Consider the following 17,254-nt stretch of genomic DNA (forward strand, 5'->3'; position numbering starts at 1 on the left):
CGGGGAGTCCGATTTCTGCAGGCCACAGTCGCAGAGCCAGTTCAGTGTGAGGTGGACGGTGAGCCCGATGGCTGCAGGCCACAGTCGCAGAGCCAGTTCAGTGAGAGGTGGACGGGGACCCCAAAGGCTGCAGGCCGCAGTCGCAGAGCCAGTTCAGTGTGAGGTGGTCCAGGATCCCGATGGCTTCAGGCCACAGTCGCAGAGCCAGTTCAGTGTGAGGTGGTCCAGGACCCCGATGGGTTCAGGCCACAGTCGCAGAGCCAGTTCAGTTGGAGGTTGACGGGGAGCCCGATGGCTGCAGACCACAGTCGCAGAGCCAGTTCAGTGTGAGGTGGTCCAGGACCCCGATGGCTGCAGGCCACAGTCGCAGAGCCAGTTTAATGAGAGGTGGACCAGGACCCCGATGGCTGCAGGCCACAGTCGCAAAGCCAGTTCAGTGTGAGTTTGACGGGGAGTCCGATGGCTGCAGGCCACAGTCGCAGAGCCAGTTCAGTGAGAGGTTGTCCAGGACCCCGATGGCTTCAGACCACAGTCGCAGAGCCAGTTCAGTGTGAGGTGTACGGGGACCCCGATGGCTGCAGGCCACAGTCGCAGAGCCAGTTCAGTGAGAGGTGGTCCAGGACCCCGATGGCTGCAGGCCACAGTCGCAGAGCCAGTTCAGTGAGAGGTGGTCCAGGACCCCAATGGCTTCAGGCCACAGTCGCAGAGCCAGTTCAGTGTGAGGTGGTCCAGGACCCCGATGGCTGCAGGCCAGAGTCGCAGAGCCAGTTCAGTGTGATGTGGCCAGGACCCCGATGGCTGCAGGCCACAGTCGCAGAGCCAGTTCAGTGTGAGGTCGTCCAGGACCCCGATGGCTTCAGGCCACAGTCGCAGAGCCAGTTCAGTGTGAGGTTGATGGGGAGTCCGATGGCTTCAGGCCACAGCCTCAGAGCCAGTTCAGTGTGAGGTGGACGGGAGCCCGATGGCTGCAGGCCACAGTCGCAGAGCCAGTTCAGTGAGAGGTGGTCCAGGAGCCCGATGGCTGCAGGCCACAGTCGCAGAGCCAGTTCAGTGTGAGGTGGTCCAGGACCCCGATGGCTGCAGGCCACAGTCGCAGAGCCAGTTCAGTCAGAGGTGCATGGGGACCCCGATGGCTGCAGGCCGCAGCCGCAAAGCCAGTTCAGTGTGAGGTGGACGGGGAGCCCGATGGCTGCAGGCCACATTCGCAGAGCCAGTTCAGTGTGAAGTGGACGGGGAGTCCGATGGCTGCAGGCCACTGTCGCAGAGCCAGTTCAGTGTGAAGTGGTCCAGGAACCCAATGGCTTCAGGCCACAGTCGCAGAGCCAGTTCAGTGTGAGGTGGACGGGGACCCCGATGGCTGCAGGCCACAGTCTCAGAGCCAGTTCAGTGTGAGGTGGACGGGGACCCCGATGGCTGCAGGACACAGTCGCGGAGCCAGTTCAGTGTGAGGTGGTCCAGGACTCCGATGGCTGCAGGCCACAGTCGCAGAGCCTGTTCAGTGTGAGGTGGATGGGGACACCGATGGCTGCAGGCCACAGTCGCAGAGCCAGTTCAGTGTGAGGTGGAAAGGACCCCGATGGCTGCAGGCCACGGTCGCAGAGCCAGTTCAGTGTGAGGTGGACGGGAGCCCGATGGCTGCAGACCACAGTCGCAGAGCCAGTTCAGTGTGAGATGGACGGGAGCCTGATGGCTTCAGGCCACAGTCGCAGAGCCAGTTCAGTGTGAGGTGGACGGGGAGTCCGATGGCTGCAGGCCACAGTCGCAGAGCCAGTTCAGTGAGAGGTGGACGGGGACCCCAATGGCTGCAGGCCGCAGTCGCAGAGCCAGTTCAGTGTGAGGTGGTCCAGGACCCCGATGGCTTCAGGCCACAGTCGCAGAGCCAGTTCAGTGTGAGGTGGTCCAGGACCCCGATGGGTTCAGGCCACAGTCGCAGAGCCAGTTCAGTTGGAGGTTGACGGGGAGCCCGATGGCTGCAGACCACAGTCGCAGAGCCAGTTCAGTGTGAGGTGGTCCAGGACCCCGATGGCTGCAGGCCACAGTCGCAGAGCCAGTTCAGTGTGAGGTGGTCCAGGACCCCGATGGCTTCAGGCCACAGTCGCAGAGCCAGTTCAGTTGGAGGTTGACGGGGAGCCCGATGGCTGCAGACCACAGTCGCAGAGCCAGTTCAGTGTGAGGTGGATGGGGAGTCCGATGGCTGCAGACCACAGTCGCAGAGCCAGTTCAGTGTGAGGTGGTCCAGGACCCCGATGGCTGCAGGCCACAGTCGCAGAGCCAGTTTAATGAGAGGTGGACCAGGACCCCGATGGCTGCAGGCCACAGTCGCAGAGCCAGTTCAGTGTGAGGTGGACCAGGACCCCGATGGCTGCAGGCCACAGTCGCAGAGGCAGTTCAGTGAGAAGTGGACGGGGAGCCCGATGGCTGCAGGCCGCAGTCGCAGAGCCAGTTCAGTGTGAGGTCGTCCAGGACCCCGATGGCTGCAGGCCACAGTCGCAGAGCCAGTTCAGTCAGAGGTGCATGGGGACCCCGATGGCTGCAGTCCGCAGCCGCAAAGCCAGTTCAGTGTGAGGTGGACGGGGAGCCCGATGGCTGCAGGCCACATTCGCAGAGCCAGTTCAGTGTGAAGTGGACGGGGAGTCCGATGGCTGCAGGCCACAGTCGCAGAGCCAGTTCAGTGTGAAGTGGTCCAGGACCCCAATGGCTTCAGGCCACAGTCGCAGAGCCAGTTCAGTGTGAGGTGGACGGGGACCCCGATGGCTGCAGGCCACAGTCTCAGAGCCACTTCAGTGTGAGGTGGACGGGGACCCCGATGGCTGCAGGACACAGTCGCGGAGCCAGTTCAGTGTGAGGTGGTCCAGGAGCCCGATGGCTGCAGGCCACAGCCTCAGAGCCAGTTCAGTGTGAGGTGGTCCAGGACTCCGATGGCTGCAGGCCACAGTCGCAGAGCCTGTTCAGTGTGAGGTGGATGGGGACACCGATGGCTGCAGGCCACAGTCGCAGAGCCAGTTCAGTGTGAGGTGGAAAGGACCCCGATGGCTGCAGGCCACGGTCGCAGAGCCAGTTCAGTGTGAGGTGGACGGGAGCCCGATGGCTGCAGACCACAGTCGCAGAGCCAGTTCAGTGTGAGATGGACGGGAGCCTGATGGCTTCAGGCCACAGTCGCAGAGCCAGTTCAGTGTGAGGTGGACGGGGAGTCCGATTTCTGCAGGCCACAGTCGCAGAGCCAGTTCAGTGTGAGGTGGACGGTGAGCCCGATGGCTGCAGGCCACAGTCGCAGAGCCAGTTCAGTGAGAGGTGGACGGGGACCCCAATGGCTGCAGGCCGCAGTCGCAGAGCCAGTTCAGTGTGAGGTGGTCCAGGATCCCGATGGCTTCAGGCCACAGTCGCAGAGCCAGTTCAGTGTGAGGTGGTCCAGGACCCCGATGGGTTCAGGCCACAGTCGCAGAGCCAGTTCAGTTGGAGGTTGACGGGGAGCCCGATGGCTGCAGACCACAGTCGCAGAGCCAGTTCAGTGTGAGGTGGTCCAGGACCCCGATGGCTGCAGGCCACAGTCGCAGAGCCAGTTTAATGAGAGGTGGACCAGGACCCCGATGGCTGCAGGCCACAGTCGCAGAGCCAGTTCAGTGTGAGGTTGACGGGGAGTCCGATGGCTGCAGGCCACAGTCGCAGAGCCAGTTCAGTGAGAGGTTGTCCAGGACCCCGATGGCTTCAGACCACAGTCGCAGAGCCAGTTCAGTGTGAGGTGTACGGGGACCCCGATGGCTGCAGGCCACAGTCGCAGAGCCAGTTCAGTGAGAGGTGGTCCAGGACCCCGATGGCTGCAGGCCACAGTCGCAGAGCCAGTTCAGTGAGAGGTGGTCCAGGACCCCAATGGCTTCAGGCCACAGTCGCAGAGCCAGTTCAGTGTGAGGTGGTCCAGGACCCCGATGGCTGCAGGCCACAGTCGCAGAGCCAGTTCAGTGTGATGTGGCCAGGACCCCGATGGCTGCAGGCCACAGTCGCAGAGCCAGTTCAGTGTGAGGTCGTCCAGGACCCCGATGGCTTCAGGCCACAGTCGCAGAGCCAGTTCTGTATGAGGTTGATGGGGAGTCCGATGGCTTCAGGCCACAGCCTCAGAGCCAGTTCAGTGTGAGGTGGAAAGGACTCCGATGGCTGCAGGCCACAGTCGCAGAGCCTGTTCAGTGTGAGGTGGATGGGGACACCGATGGCTGCAGGCCACAGTCGCAGAGCCAGTTCAGTGTGAGGTGGAAAGGACCCCGATGGCTGCAGGCCACGGTCGCAGAGCCAGTTCAGTGTGAGGTGGACGGGAGCCCGATGGCTGCAGACCACAGTCGCAGAGCCAGTTCAGTGTGAGATGGACGGGAGCCTGATGGCTTCAGGCCACAGTCGCAGAGCCAGTTCAGTGTGAGGTGGACGGGGAGTCCGATTTCTGCAGGCCACAGTCGCAGAGCCAGTTCAGTGTGAGGTGGACGGGGAGCCCGATGGCTGCAGGCCACAGTCGCAGAGCCAGTTCAGTGAGAGGTGGACGGGGACCCCAATGGCTGCAGGCCGCAGTCGCAGAGCCAGTTCAGTGTGAGGTGGTCCAGGACCCCGATGGCTTCAGGCCACAGTCGCAGAGCCAGTTCAGTGTGAGGTGGTCCAGGACCCCGATGGGTTCAGGCCACAGTCGCAGAGCCAGTTCAGTTGGAGGTTGACGGGGAGCCCGATGGCTGCAGACCACAGTCGCAGAGCCAGTTCAGTGTGAGGTTGTCCAGGACCCCGATGGCTGCAGGCCACAGTCGCAGAGCCAGTTTAATGAGAGGTGGACCAGGACCCCGATGGCTGCAGGCCACAGTCGCAGAGCCAGTTCAGTGTGAGGTTGACGGGGAGTCCGATGGCTGCAGGCCACAGTCGCAGAGCCAGTTCAGTGAGAGGTTGTCCAGGACCCCGATGGCTTCAGACCACAGTCGCAGAGCCAGTTCAGTGTGAGGTGTACGGGGACCCCGATGGCTGCAGGCCACAGTCGCAGAGCCAGTTCAGTGTGAGGTGGACGGGGACCCCGATGGCTTCAGGCCACAGTCGCAGAGCCAGTTCAGTGTGAGGTGTACGGGGACCCCGATGGCTGCAGGCCACAGTCGCAGAGCCAGTTCAGTGAGAGGTGGTCCAGGACCCCGATGGCTGCAGGCCACAGTCGCAGAGCCAGTTCAGTGAGAGGTGGTCCAGGACCACAATGGCTTCAGGCCACAGTCGCAGAGCCAGTTCAGTGTGAGGTGGTCCAGGACCCCGATGGCTGCAGGCCACAGTCGCAGAGCCAGTTCAGTGTGATGTGGCCAGGACCCCGATGGCTGCAGGCCACAGTCGCAGAGCCAGTTCAGTGTGAGGTCGTCCAGGACCCCGATGGCTTCAGGCCACAGTCGCAGAGCCAGTTCTGTGTGAGGTTGATGGGGAGTCCGATGGCTGCAGGCCACAGTCGCAGAGCCAGTTCAGTGTGAGGTGGACGGGAGCCCGATGGCTGCAGGCCACAGTCGCAGAGCCAGTTCAGTGAGAGGTTGTCCAGGACCCCGATGGCTGCAGGCCACAGTCGCAGAGCCAGTTCAGTGAGAGGTGGTCCTGGACCCCAATGGCTTCAGGCCACAGTCGCAGAGCCAGTTCAGTGTGAGGTGGTCCATGACCCCGATGGCTTCAGGCCACAGTCGCAGAGCCAGTTCAGTGTGAGGTTGATGGGGAGTCCGATGGCTTCAGGCCACAGCCTCAGAGCCAGTTCAGTGTGAGGTGGACGGGAGCCCGATGGCTGCAGGCCACAGTCGCAGAGCCAGTTCAGTGAGAGGTGGTCCAGGACCCCGATGGCTTCAGGCCACAGTCGCAGAGCCAGTTCAGTGTGAGGTTGATGGGGAGCCCGATGGCTTCAGGCCACAGTCGCAGAGCCAGTTCAGTGAGAGGTGGTCCAGGACCCCGATGGCTTCAGGCCACAGTCGCAGAGCCAGTTCAGTGTGAGGTTGATGGGGAGTCCGATGGCTTCAGGCCACAGCCTCAGAGCCAGTTCAGTGTGAGGTGGACGGGAGCCCGATGGCTGCAGGCCACAGTCGCAGAGCCAGTTCAGTGTGTGGTGGACGGGAGCCCGATGGCTGCAGGCCACAGTCGCAGAGCCAGTTCAGTGAGAGGTGAGTGAAGTCCCTTGAAGTAATGAGCTGAACACCAGTAATGAGCATTGGATCGACACCTTAATCTTTTTAATCTGGCTTTGCGCTTAAATTGGTTAAATTTTGGTTCGTATTTTGCATTTGGGCCTGGGTGCTGTTGCTTCGATCTGTCCCCAGATGTGCTCCAGCAAACCCACCATGGCCGATAGTCCAGTGTACTGAGTCCTTTAGGATACTGGAAAATGCCAGATTGTACAGACAACTCCCAAAGGGAAATTGCAGGCCGCAGATTGCGGTGATTGTAATCCAGAGAAAGTAGTTAATAGTTTTGTTTGCTGCCAGTAAAGTGTCGCCGTGTCTTGCCAGCGCCATTGTGCCAGTAGATTTGTGCTGCATCAGAGCAGGTATGGAAACACCAGTGCCCTTGAATGGAAAAGTCAATGAATCATATGTGGAAACAGCCCAAGTCCATCATAGGCGAAGCCCTCCCCGCCAGTGTGCACATTTAGTAGTCCATCATCCAGGCTTTGTTTGCTTCTTGCTCTGCCATCAGGAAGGTTCCACACCTCCAGAATCAGGAACAGTTACGACCCTTCAACCATAGTCTCCTGAACTTTCTCGCCTCAACTGATTCCGCAATCCGTGGAGCCACTTCACAATATTACATTCTCAATATCATTTATTCATTCATTCTTCTGGTTATTGACTTGTTGTATTTGCAGTTTGTCTTTTGCACAGTGATTGTTTGTCTGCCTTAGTTTGTGTGCAGCTTTTCATTATTTCTATTGTGTTCCTTTGTAAATGCCCACAAGAAAATGAATCTCAGGGTGGTACATGATGACAGATATGTGCTTTGATAATAAGTGTACTTTGAACCAGAACTGTACTGAGAGTACGTGGTGCTGCCCCAGCCGTGGATCGGCAGCTCTGCAAGACCACAGGTTCAGGGTTTCTACTGCGAGCAGCTTCAGTACCCCTGCTGCCAAGTCACCTGCAGGTTACCATCACGAGTGCAGTGGATAGGGAAATGAGAAGCTTACCTGTGGCACAGAGCATCTAAGAGTGTTCACGAAAGAGCCTAGCGTATCCAGAGGTGGAGCAACTCGTCAGTTCAGGCAGCGTCTATGGAGAGGAACAGAGTCGACGTTCCAGGCCAAGGGTCTCGGCACAAAATGTCGACTGATTCTTCACTTCCAGAGATGCTGCCTGACCTGTTGAGCTCCTCCAGCGTGGTGTGTGTTGCTCTGGATTTCCAGCATCTCTTGTGTTTATATGTGATCCAAATCATCATCTTCCTCACCCTCACACTAATCCTTCTTTGACTCCTTTCTTGGGAACAAAATCCTTCTCCCTCGGGCTCCGGGTCCCAGGAGCCAGTTTCCCTGCTTTGCTTTGCTTTGCACTCACTCCAAGCATATGTGCCAAGGGTGAGTGCGATGCTGGGGCTCGGCAGGTACCCCCTCCCTCAGCCCCACCCTGTCCGTGTGAAGTTGAGGGTGTTAGTGTGTCGTTACAGAGGAGGCAGGAATGAGCCGGAACCAGAGCAGCCCATCGCTCGGAAAGTGATGATCTGTCGGCTCCAGTCGGTGAGCGACATCGACCCCGACGTTCTGGACAGCATGAACTCCCTTGGCTGCTTTCGAGACAAGAACAAGCTGAAGCAAGACCTGCTGTTTGAGGAGTAAGTGGCTGGCCAATGAATCCTCGCACCTGGATGCCCTTCCAGGTTCAGCTGATCCCCAGTACTGATCATCCCTAGACCATCACTTGCCCCTCCCTTGAACCTTCAATTGCCCCTCCCACAGTGATAATCCCTCACCCCCCCCACAAGTGTGATAATCCCTCAGAACCCCCTCGCACAGTGTGATAATCCCTCAGAACCCCCTCCCACAGTGTGATAATCCCTCACCCCCTCCCACAGTGTGATAATCCCTCACCCCCTCCCACAGTGATGATCCCTCACCCCCCCACAAGTGTGATAATCCCTCAGAACCCCCTCGCACAGTGTGATAATCCCTCAGAACCCCCTCCCACAGTGTGATAATCCCTCACCCCCTCCCACAGTGTGATAATCCCTCAGAACCCCCTCCGACAGTGTGATAATCCCTCAGAACCCCTCCCACAGTGTGATAATCCCTCAGAACCCCCTCGCACAGTGATAATCCCTCAGAACCCCCTCACACAGTGTGATAATCCCTCAGAACCCCCTCGCACAGTGTGATAATCCCTCAGAACCCCCTCGCACAGTGTGATAATCCCTCAGAACCCCCTCCCACAGTGTGATAATCCCTCACCCCCTCCCACAGTGTGATAATCCCTCAGAACCCCTCCCACAGTGTGATAATCCCTCACCCCCTCGCACAGTGTGATAATCCCTCACCCCCCCCACAAGTGTGATAATCCCTCACCCCCCCCACAAGTGTGATAATCCCTCAGAACCCCCTCCCACAGTGTGATAATCCCTCAGAACCCCTCCCACAGTGTGATAATCCCTCAGAACCCCTCCCACAGTGTGATAATCCCTCAGAACCCCCTCGCACAGTGTGATAATCCCTCAGAACCCCCTCGCACAGTGTGATAATCCCTCAGAACCCCTCCCACAGTGTGATAATCCCTCAGAACCCCCTCGCACAGTGTGATAATCCCTCAGAACCCCTCCCACAGTGTGATAATCCCTCAGAACCCCTCCCACAGTGTGATAATCCCTCAGAACCCCCTCACACAGTGTGATAATCCCTCAGAACCCTCCCACAGTGTGATAATCCCTCAGAACCCCTCCCACAGTGTGATAATCCATCACCCCCTCCCACAGTGTGATAATCCCTCAGAACCCCTCCCACAGTGTGATAATCCCTCAGAACCCCCTCGCACAGTGTGATAATCCCTCAGAACCCCCTCCCACAGTGTGATAATCCCTCAGAACCCCCTCGCACAGTGTGATAATCCCTCAGAACCCCCTCCCACAGTGTGATAACCCCTCACCCCCTCCCACAGTGTGATAATCCCTCAGAACCCCTCCCACAGTGTGATAATCCCTCAGAACCCCCTCGCACAGTGTGATAATCCCTCAGAACCCCTCCCACAGTGTGATAATCCCTCAGAACCCCTCCCACAGTGTGATAATCCCTCAAAACCCCCTCACACAGTGTGATAATCCCTCACCCCCTCCCACAGTGTGATAATCCCTCAACCCCTCGCACAGTGTGATAATCCCTCACCCCCTCCCACAGTGTGATAATCCCTCAGAACCCCTCCCACAGTGTGATAATCCCTCAGAACCCTCTCGCACAGTGTGATAATCCCTCAGAACCCCTCCCACAGTGTGATAATCCCTCAGAACCCCTCCCACAGTGTGATAACCCCTCAGAACCCCCTCGCACAGTGTGATAATCCCTCAGAACCCCCTCCCACAGTGTGATAATCCCTCACCCCCTCCCACAGTGTGATAATCCCTCAGAACCCCCTCGCACAGTGTGATAATCCCTCAGAACCCCTCCCACAGTGTGATAATCCCTCACCCCCTCCCACAGTGTGATAATCCCTCAGAACCCCTCCCACAGTGTGATAATCCCTCAGAACCCCCTCGCACAGTGATAATCCCTCAGAACCCCTCCCACAGTGTGATAATCCCTCAGAACCCCCTCCACAGTGTGATAATCCCTCAGAACCCCTCCCACAGTGTGATAATCCCTCACCCCCTCCCACAGTGTGATAATCCCTCAGAACCCCTCCCACAGTGTGATAATCCCTCAGAACCCCCTCCCACAGTGTGATAATCCCTCAGAACCCCTCACACAGTGTGATAATCCCTCAGAACCCCCTCACACAGTGTGATAATCTCTCAGAACCCCCTCCCACAGTGTGATAATCCCTCACCCCCTCGCACAGTGTGATAATCCCTCAGAACCCCCTCCCACAGTGTGATAATCCCTCAGAACCCCTCCCACAGTGTGATAATCCCTCAGAACCCCTCCCACAGTGATAATCCCTCAGAACCCCTCCCACAGTGTGATAATCCCTCAGAACCCCTCCCACAGTGTGATAATCCCTCAGAACCCCCTCCCACAGTGTGATAATCCCTCAGAACCCCTCGCACAGTGTGATAATCCCTCAGAACCCCTCCCACAGTGTGATAACCCCTCAGAACCCCTCCCACAGTGTGATAATCCCTCACCCCCTCCCACAGTGTGATAATCCCTCAGAACCCCTCCCACAGTGTGATAATCCCTCAGAACCCCCTCCCACAGTGTGATAATCCCTCAGAACCCCCTCACACAGTGTGATAATCCCTCACCCCCTCCCACAGTGTGATAATCCCTCAGAACCCCTCCCACAGTGTGATAATCCCTCAGAACCCCTCCCACAGTGTGATAATCCCTCAGAACCCCTCCCACAGTGTGATAATCCCTCACCCCCTCCCACAGTGTGATAATCCCTCAGAACCCCCTCCCACAGTGTGATAATCCCTCAGAACCCCTCCCACAGTGTGATAATCCCTCAGAACCCCCTCCCACAGTGTGATAATCCCTCAGAACCCCCTCCCACAGTGTGATAATCCCGCAGAACCCCTCCCACAGTGTGATAATCCCTCAGAACCCCTCCCACAGTGTGATAATCCCTCAGAACCCCCTCACACAGTGTGATAATCCCTCACCCCCTCCCACAGTGTGATAATCCCTCAGAACCCCTCCCACAGTGTGATAATCCCTCAGAACCCCTCCCACAGTGTGATAATCCCTCAGAACCCCCTCGCACAGTGTGATAATCCCTCACCCCCTCCCACAGTGTGATAATCCCTCAGAACCCCTCCCACAGTGTGATAATCCATCACCCCCTCCCACAGTGTGATAATCCCTCAGAACCCCCTCCCACAGTGTGATAAACCCTCACCCCCTCGCACAGTGTGATAATCCCTCAGAACCCCCTCCCACAGTGTGATAATCCCTCACCCCCTCGCACAGTGTGATAATCCCTCAGAACCCCCTCCCACAGTGTGATAATCCCTCAGAACCCCCTCGCACAGTGTGATAATCCCTCACCCCCTCCCACAGTGTGATAATCCCTCAGAACCCCTCCCACAGTGTGATAATCCCTCAGAACCCCCTCCCACAGTGTGATAATCCCTCACCCCCTCCCACAGTGTGATAATCCCTCAGAACCCCCTCCCACAGTGTGATAATCCCTCAGAACCCCCTCCCACAGTGTGATAATCCCTCAGAACCCCCTCACATAGTGTGATAATCCCTCAGAACCCCCTCGCACAGTGTGATAATCCCTCACCCCCTCCCACAGTGTGATAATCCCTCAGAACCCCCTCGCACAGTGTGATAATCCCTCAGAACCCCCTCCCACAGTGTGATAATCCCTCAGAACCCCTCCCACAGTGTGATAATCCCTCAGAACCCCCTCCCACAGTGTGATAATCCCTCAGAACCCCTCCCACAGTGTGATAATCCATCACCCCCTCCCACAGTGTGATAATCCCTCAGAACCCCTCCCACAGTGTGATAATCCCTCAGAACCCCCTCCCACAGTGTGATAATCCCTCAGAACCCCCTCCCACAGTGTGATAATCCCTCAGAACCCCTCCCACAGTGTGATAATCCCTCAGAACCCCCTCCCACAGTGTGATAATCCCTCAGAACCCCTCCCACAGTGTGATAATCCCTCAGAACCCCCTCCCACAGTGTGATAATCCCTCAGAACCCCTCCCACAGTGTGATAACCCCTCAGAACCCCCTCGCACAGTGATAATCCCTCAGAACCCCCTCGCACAGTGATAATCCCTCAGAACCCCCTCGCACAGTGATAATCCCTCTCCGCCCCTTCCACAGTGACCTGGAGTGCGGCGCTCCCTCAATACTGCCCCTCCCATAGTGTGGCATCCCCTCATCACCCCTCCCACAGTGAGAGAGTGACTGTAGGGGCCCAAAACATCGACAGCGCTTCTCCCTATAGATGCTGCCTGGCCTGCTGTGTTCCACCAGCATTATGTGTGTGATGCTTGAATTTCCAGGTTCTGCATATTTCCTCGTGTTTGCCAATAAAGCTGAGCCTGATTGCAGACTTCAAAATGGATTAGTCATGTAACTTCAGAAACGATTTACAATCTGCCGAGTGCAATTTTCCTTCGCTCTTCTTGAGCCAGACGTCACTGACAGGGCCAACATTCCCAAATTGTCTCTGACTGTCTGGGGACTCAACCACTTGTAAAACCCACTGCTGTACTTCTGGTGAACGTGCTGAGTTTTTAACATCTGTTTATTTAGGGATACAGCTCTGAGCAAACCCTGCCAACCGAACAAGCCCTGCAACCCACCTTTTTTAACCCTGACCTAATCATAGGACAATTAATCATGGACATTTAACCTATTAGCTGGTCCGCCTCTGGACTGTGTGGGAAAGCCCCGAGGGAACCAACATGCCAATAAAAAGAACATAGAAACCTTGCACAGAGAACGCCGGAACAGAAAGCTGAGCTCTGAAGCCCCAGGCTGTAATAGCATTCCGCTAACCTCCACACTACTGTGGCGCCCACCTTTTTAAAGCACCACTCTCCTTCTAGTGAAGGCTCTGATGGGGAGGGAGTTCTGGCATCTAAATCCAGAAGGAAGACAGGACAGCAGTACTTCCCACTCAGGTGGTGTGTGACTTGGAGGGGAATCTACCAGTGGTGGAGAGCGTCATATATCTGATGCAAGCATTGGGAAGACCAAATCTCCATATTATATATGTGAATGCACACATCAGGGAACTACTGGCTTTCTTTTATCCTTGCAGGGGATTCCCGATATCACGACCCTGCCTGCCATCAGGTCACCTTCATGACCTCTCACTCTATTACTGTGAACTGTAATGGACACTGTCCATCTCTTGTTCCCTACCACCATCCCACTCTGGGTGCATGCACACTTAAACCCCAACACCATTCAGGAAGTGCTGCACAGTTAGAGGGTTCATGTCCCGCACCCTGTCCATATCCCTCACCCTGTCCTTAACCCTCACCCTGTCTATATCCGTCACCCTGTCCCTATCCCTCACCCTGTCCATATCCCTCACCCTCTCCATATCCCTGATCCTGTCCATATCCCTCCCCCTCTCCATATCCTGGATCCTGTCCATATCCCTCACCCTGTCCCTATCCCTCACCCTGTCCATATCCCTCACCCTGTCCTTATCCCTCACCCGGTCCTTATCCCTCACCCTGTCCATATCCCTCACCCTGTCCATATCCCTCACCCTGTCCATATCCCTCACCCTGTCCCTATCCCTCACCCTGTCCATATCCCTCACCCGGTACATATCCCTCACCCTGTCCATATCCCTCACCTGGTCCATATCCCTCACCCTGTCCTTATCCCTCACCCGGTCCATATCCCTCACCCTGTCCATATCCCTCACCCAGTCCATATCCCTCACCCTGTCCATATCCCTCACCCTGTCCCTATCCCTCACCCTGACCATATCCCTCACCCTGTCCATATCCCTCACCCGGTCCATATCCCTCACGCTGTCCTTATCCCTCACCCGGTCCTTATCCCTCACCCTGTCCATATCCCTCACCCTGTCCATATCCCTCACCCTGTCCTTATCCCTCACCCTGTCCATATCCGTAACACCCTGTCCCTATCCCTCACCCTGTCCCTATCTCTCACCCTGTCCATATCCCTCACCCTGTCCCTATCCCTCACCCTGTCCATATCCCTCACCCGGTCCATATCCCTCACCCTGTCCGTATCCCTCACCCGGTCCGTATCCCTCACCCGGTCCGTATCCCTCACCCTGTCCATATCCCACACCCTGTCCTTATCCCTCACCCAGTCCTTATCCCTCACCCTGTCCATATCCCTCACCCTGTCCATATCCCTCACCCTGTTCATATCCCTCACCCTGTCCCTATCCCTCACCCTGTCCATATCCCTCACCCGGTCCATATCCCTCACCCTGTCCATATCCCTCACCCTGTCCATATCCCTCACCCGGTCCATATCCCTCACCCTGTCCCTATCCCTCACCCTGTCCCTATCCCTCACCCTCTCCATATCCCTCACCCTCTCCATATCCCTGATCCTGTCCATATCCCTCGCCCTCTCCATATCCCTGATCCTGTCCATATCCCTCACCCTGTCCATATCCCTCACCCTGTCCTTATCCCTCACCCGGTCCTTATCCCTCACCCTGTCCCTATCCCTCACCCTGTCCATATCCCTCACCCTGTCCCTATCCCTCACCCTGTCCCTATCCCTCACCCTGTCCATATCTCTCACTCTCTCCATATCCCTCACCCTCTCCATATCCCTGATCCTGTCCATATCCCTCGCCCTCTCCTTATCCCTGATCCCTCACCCTGTCCATATCCCTCACCCTGTCCTTATCCCTCACCCGGTCCTTATCCCTCACCCGGTCCTTATCCCTCACCCTCTCTATATCCCTCACCCTGTCCCTATCCCTCACCCTGTCCTTATCCCTCACCCTGTCCTTATCCCTCACCTGTCTATATCTGTCACCCTGTCCATATCCCTGATCCTGTCCATATCCCTCACTCTCTCCATATCCCTCACTCTCTCCATATCCCTCACCCTGTCCATATCCCTCACGCTCTCCATATCCCTCACCCTGTCCTTATCCCTCACCCTGTCCATATCCCTGATCCTGTCCATATCCCTCACCCTCTCCATATCCCTCACCCTCTCCATATCCCTGATCTTGTCCATATCCCTCACCCTCTCCATATCCCTCACCCTGTCCATATCCCTCACCCTGTCCATATCCCTCACCCTGTCCCTATCCCTCACCCTGTCCATATCCCTCACCCGGTCCATATCCCTCACCCGGTCCATATCCCTCACCCTGTCCCTATCCCTCACCCTGTCCATATCCCTCACCCGGTCCATATCCCTCACCCTGTCCTTATCCCTCACCCTGTCCATATCCCTCACCCTGTCCTTATCCCTCACCCTGTCCTTATCCCTCACCCTGTCCTTATCCCTCACCTGTCTATATCTGTCACCCTGTCCATATCCCTGATCCTGTCCATATCCCTCACTCTCTCCATATCCCTCACTCTCTCCATATCCCTCACCCTGTCCATATCCCTCACTCTCTCCATATCCCTCACCCTGTCCTTATCCCTCATCCTGTCCATATACCTGATCTTGTCCATATCCCTCACCCTCTCCATATCCCCGATCTTGGCCATGTCCCTCACCCTGTCCATGTCCCTTACACTCTCCATATCCCTCACACTCTCCATATCCCTGATCATGTCCATATCCCTCACTCTATCCATATCCCTCACCCTGTCCCTATCCCTCACCCTCTCCATATCCCTCACCCTGTCCTTATCCCTCACCCTGTCCATATCCCTGATCCTGTCCATATCCCGCACCCTGTCCTTATCCCTCACCCTGTCCATATCCCTGATCTTGTCCATATCCTTCACCCTGTCCATATCCCTCACCCTCTCCATATCCCTGATCTTGGCCATATCCCTCACCCTGTCCATGACCCTTACACTCTCCATATCCCTCACACTCTCCATATCCCTGATTTTGTCCATATCTCTCACCCTGTCAATATCCCTCACCCTGTCCGTATCCCTCACCCTGTCCACATCTCTCACCTTGTCCATATTCAGACACCTTGTCTGTGTCCCTCATCCTGCATTTTGTCCATATCCCGATACTTTGTCCATATCTCAATGACATCTCCATATCCCGATGCCTTATCCATATGTCGGCGCCTTGTCTGTATCTCGTTTCCTTGTTGATATCCCATGCTTTGTCCATATCCTCACACCTTGTCCATATCCCTCACTCTCTCCATATCCTCACACCTTGTCCGTATTCTGGTCCATATACAATCGAAGTTTTATGATGTCACTTGTGTGTGACTAACTTAAACATCACCATGCGTTCTTGGTACAAGTTCTGTCAAATGCTCTCTGAAGCCCCACTTTCAAGTCCCAAACTTGGGCCACACTTTACATATAAGTTTAGTTCTGTTCCCACCAGCTGTATTCAAACTTGCGAGGCCCTTGATGTTTTATACATATTTGACCCACTCATTTCTGTGGAGCAGTGGGTGGTGGCACATCAGATGTTGTACCGGTCTGGCACCTCTCAATAACCACTGTGATTATCTTCCTGTCTCCTCCCCACATCCAGGGAAAACCAGGAGAAAATGATCTACTTCCTGTTGCTTGATCGGAAAGAGCGATATCCGAGCTGTGAGGACGAGGATCTGCCTCCACACAACGACATTGGTGAGCAGTTCTCTTGCCCCTGAGAGCTCTATCTTCTTGCTTGGGTTCCCTAAGCGTAAGGCACTCTCTGGGAAGCCATGTCTCCCCAAGCTGGCATCCTATGCAGTGCGTCTACAAAGACAGGAAGCATCAGTCACTGAGCTACTGACCGTGACCGTGGCTTCCCTCAGAGGTTGGTGAGCCCGGCTGTGGATCTCCCAGATGTCCAACGCAGGTGCGGAGGGATGAAAGAAACCTGCTGCAGGTCCTCCCCAGCTTACAAACAGATGTCCAAGCGAGCATTTGGGAGATCAGCAACATGGGTTTGCCAGGGAAGTGCACGAGAAAGCAGCATCCCTCATCAGACAAACTCGCCGTCCCCCATCAGAGAATCCCACCGTCCCTCATCAGAGAATCCCACCGTCCCTCATCAGAGAATCCCACCGTCCCTCATCAGAGAATCCCACCGTCCCTCACCAGAGAATCCCACCGTCACGGATCAGAGAATCCCACCGTCCCCCATCAGAGAATCCCACCGTCCATCATCAGAGAATCCCACCGTCTCTGATCAGAGAATCCCACCGTCCCTGATCAGAGAATCCCACCGTCACTGATCAGAGAATCCCACCGTCCCTCATCAGAGAATCTCACCGTCACTCATCAGAGAATCCCACCGTCCCTCATCAGAGAATCCCACCGTCTCTGATCAGAGAATCCCACCGTCCCTGATAAGAGAATCACACAGACCCTCATCAGAGAATCCCACCGTCTCTGATCAGAGAATCCCACCGTCCCTGATCAGAGAATCCCACCGTCCCTCATCAGAGAATCCCACCGTCCCCGATCAGAGAATCCCACCGTCCCTGATCAGAGAATCCCACCGTCCCTCATCAGA

At 56.4% G+C, this 17,254-nt stretch overlaps 1 protein-coding gene across 1 annotated transcript in view; it reads left to right on the forward strand.

Moving 5' to 3' along the window:
• The window catches only part of LOC132382818 (serine/threonine-protein kinase BRSK2-like), a 256,493-nt gene that overhangs the window by 101,498 nt on the left and 137,741 nt on the right, over positions 1-17,254 (forward strand). The window contains exons 6-7 of the mRNA XM_059953272.1: positions 7,633-7,797; positions 16,283-16,380. Of these exons, the coding sequence (XP_059809255.1) occupies positions 7,633-7,797; positions 16,283-16,380 (263 nt within the window). The remainder of the gene's footprint in view (positions 1-7,632; positions 7,798-16,282; positions 16,381-17,254) is intronic.

Source organism: Hypanus sabinus, chromosome 29 (genome assembly GCF_030144855.1).
Source record: "Hypanus sabinus isolate sHypSab1 chromosome 29, sHypSab1.hap1, whole genome shotgun sequence".
Taxonomy (NCBI): Eukaryota; Metazoa; Chordata; class Chondrichthyes; order Myliobatiformes; family Dasyatidae; genus Hypanus; species Hypanus sabinus.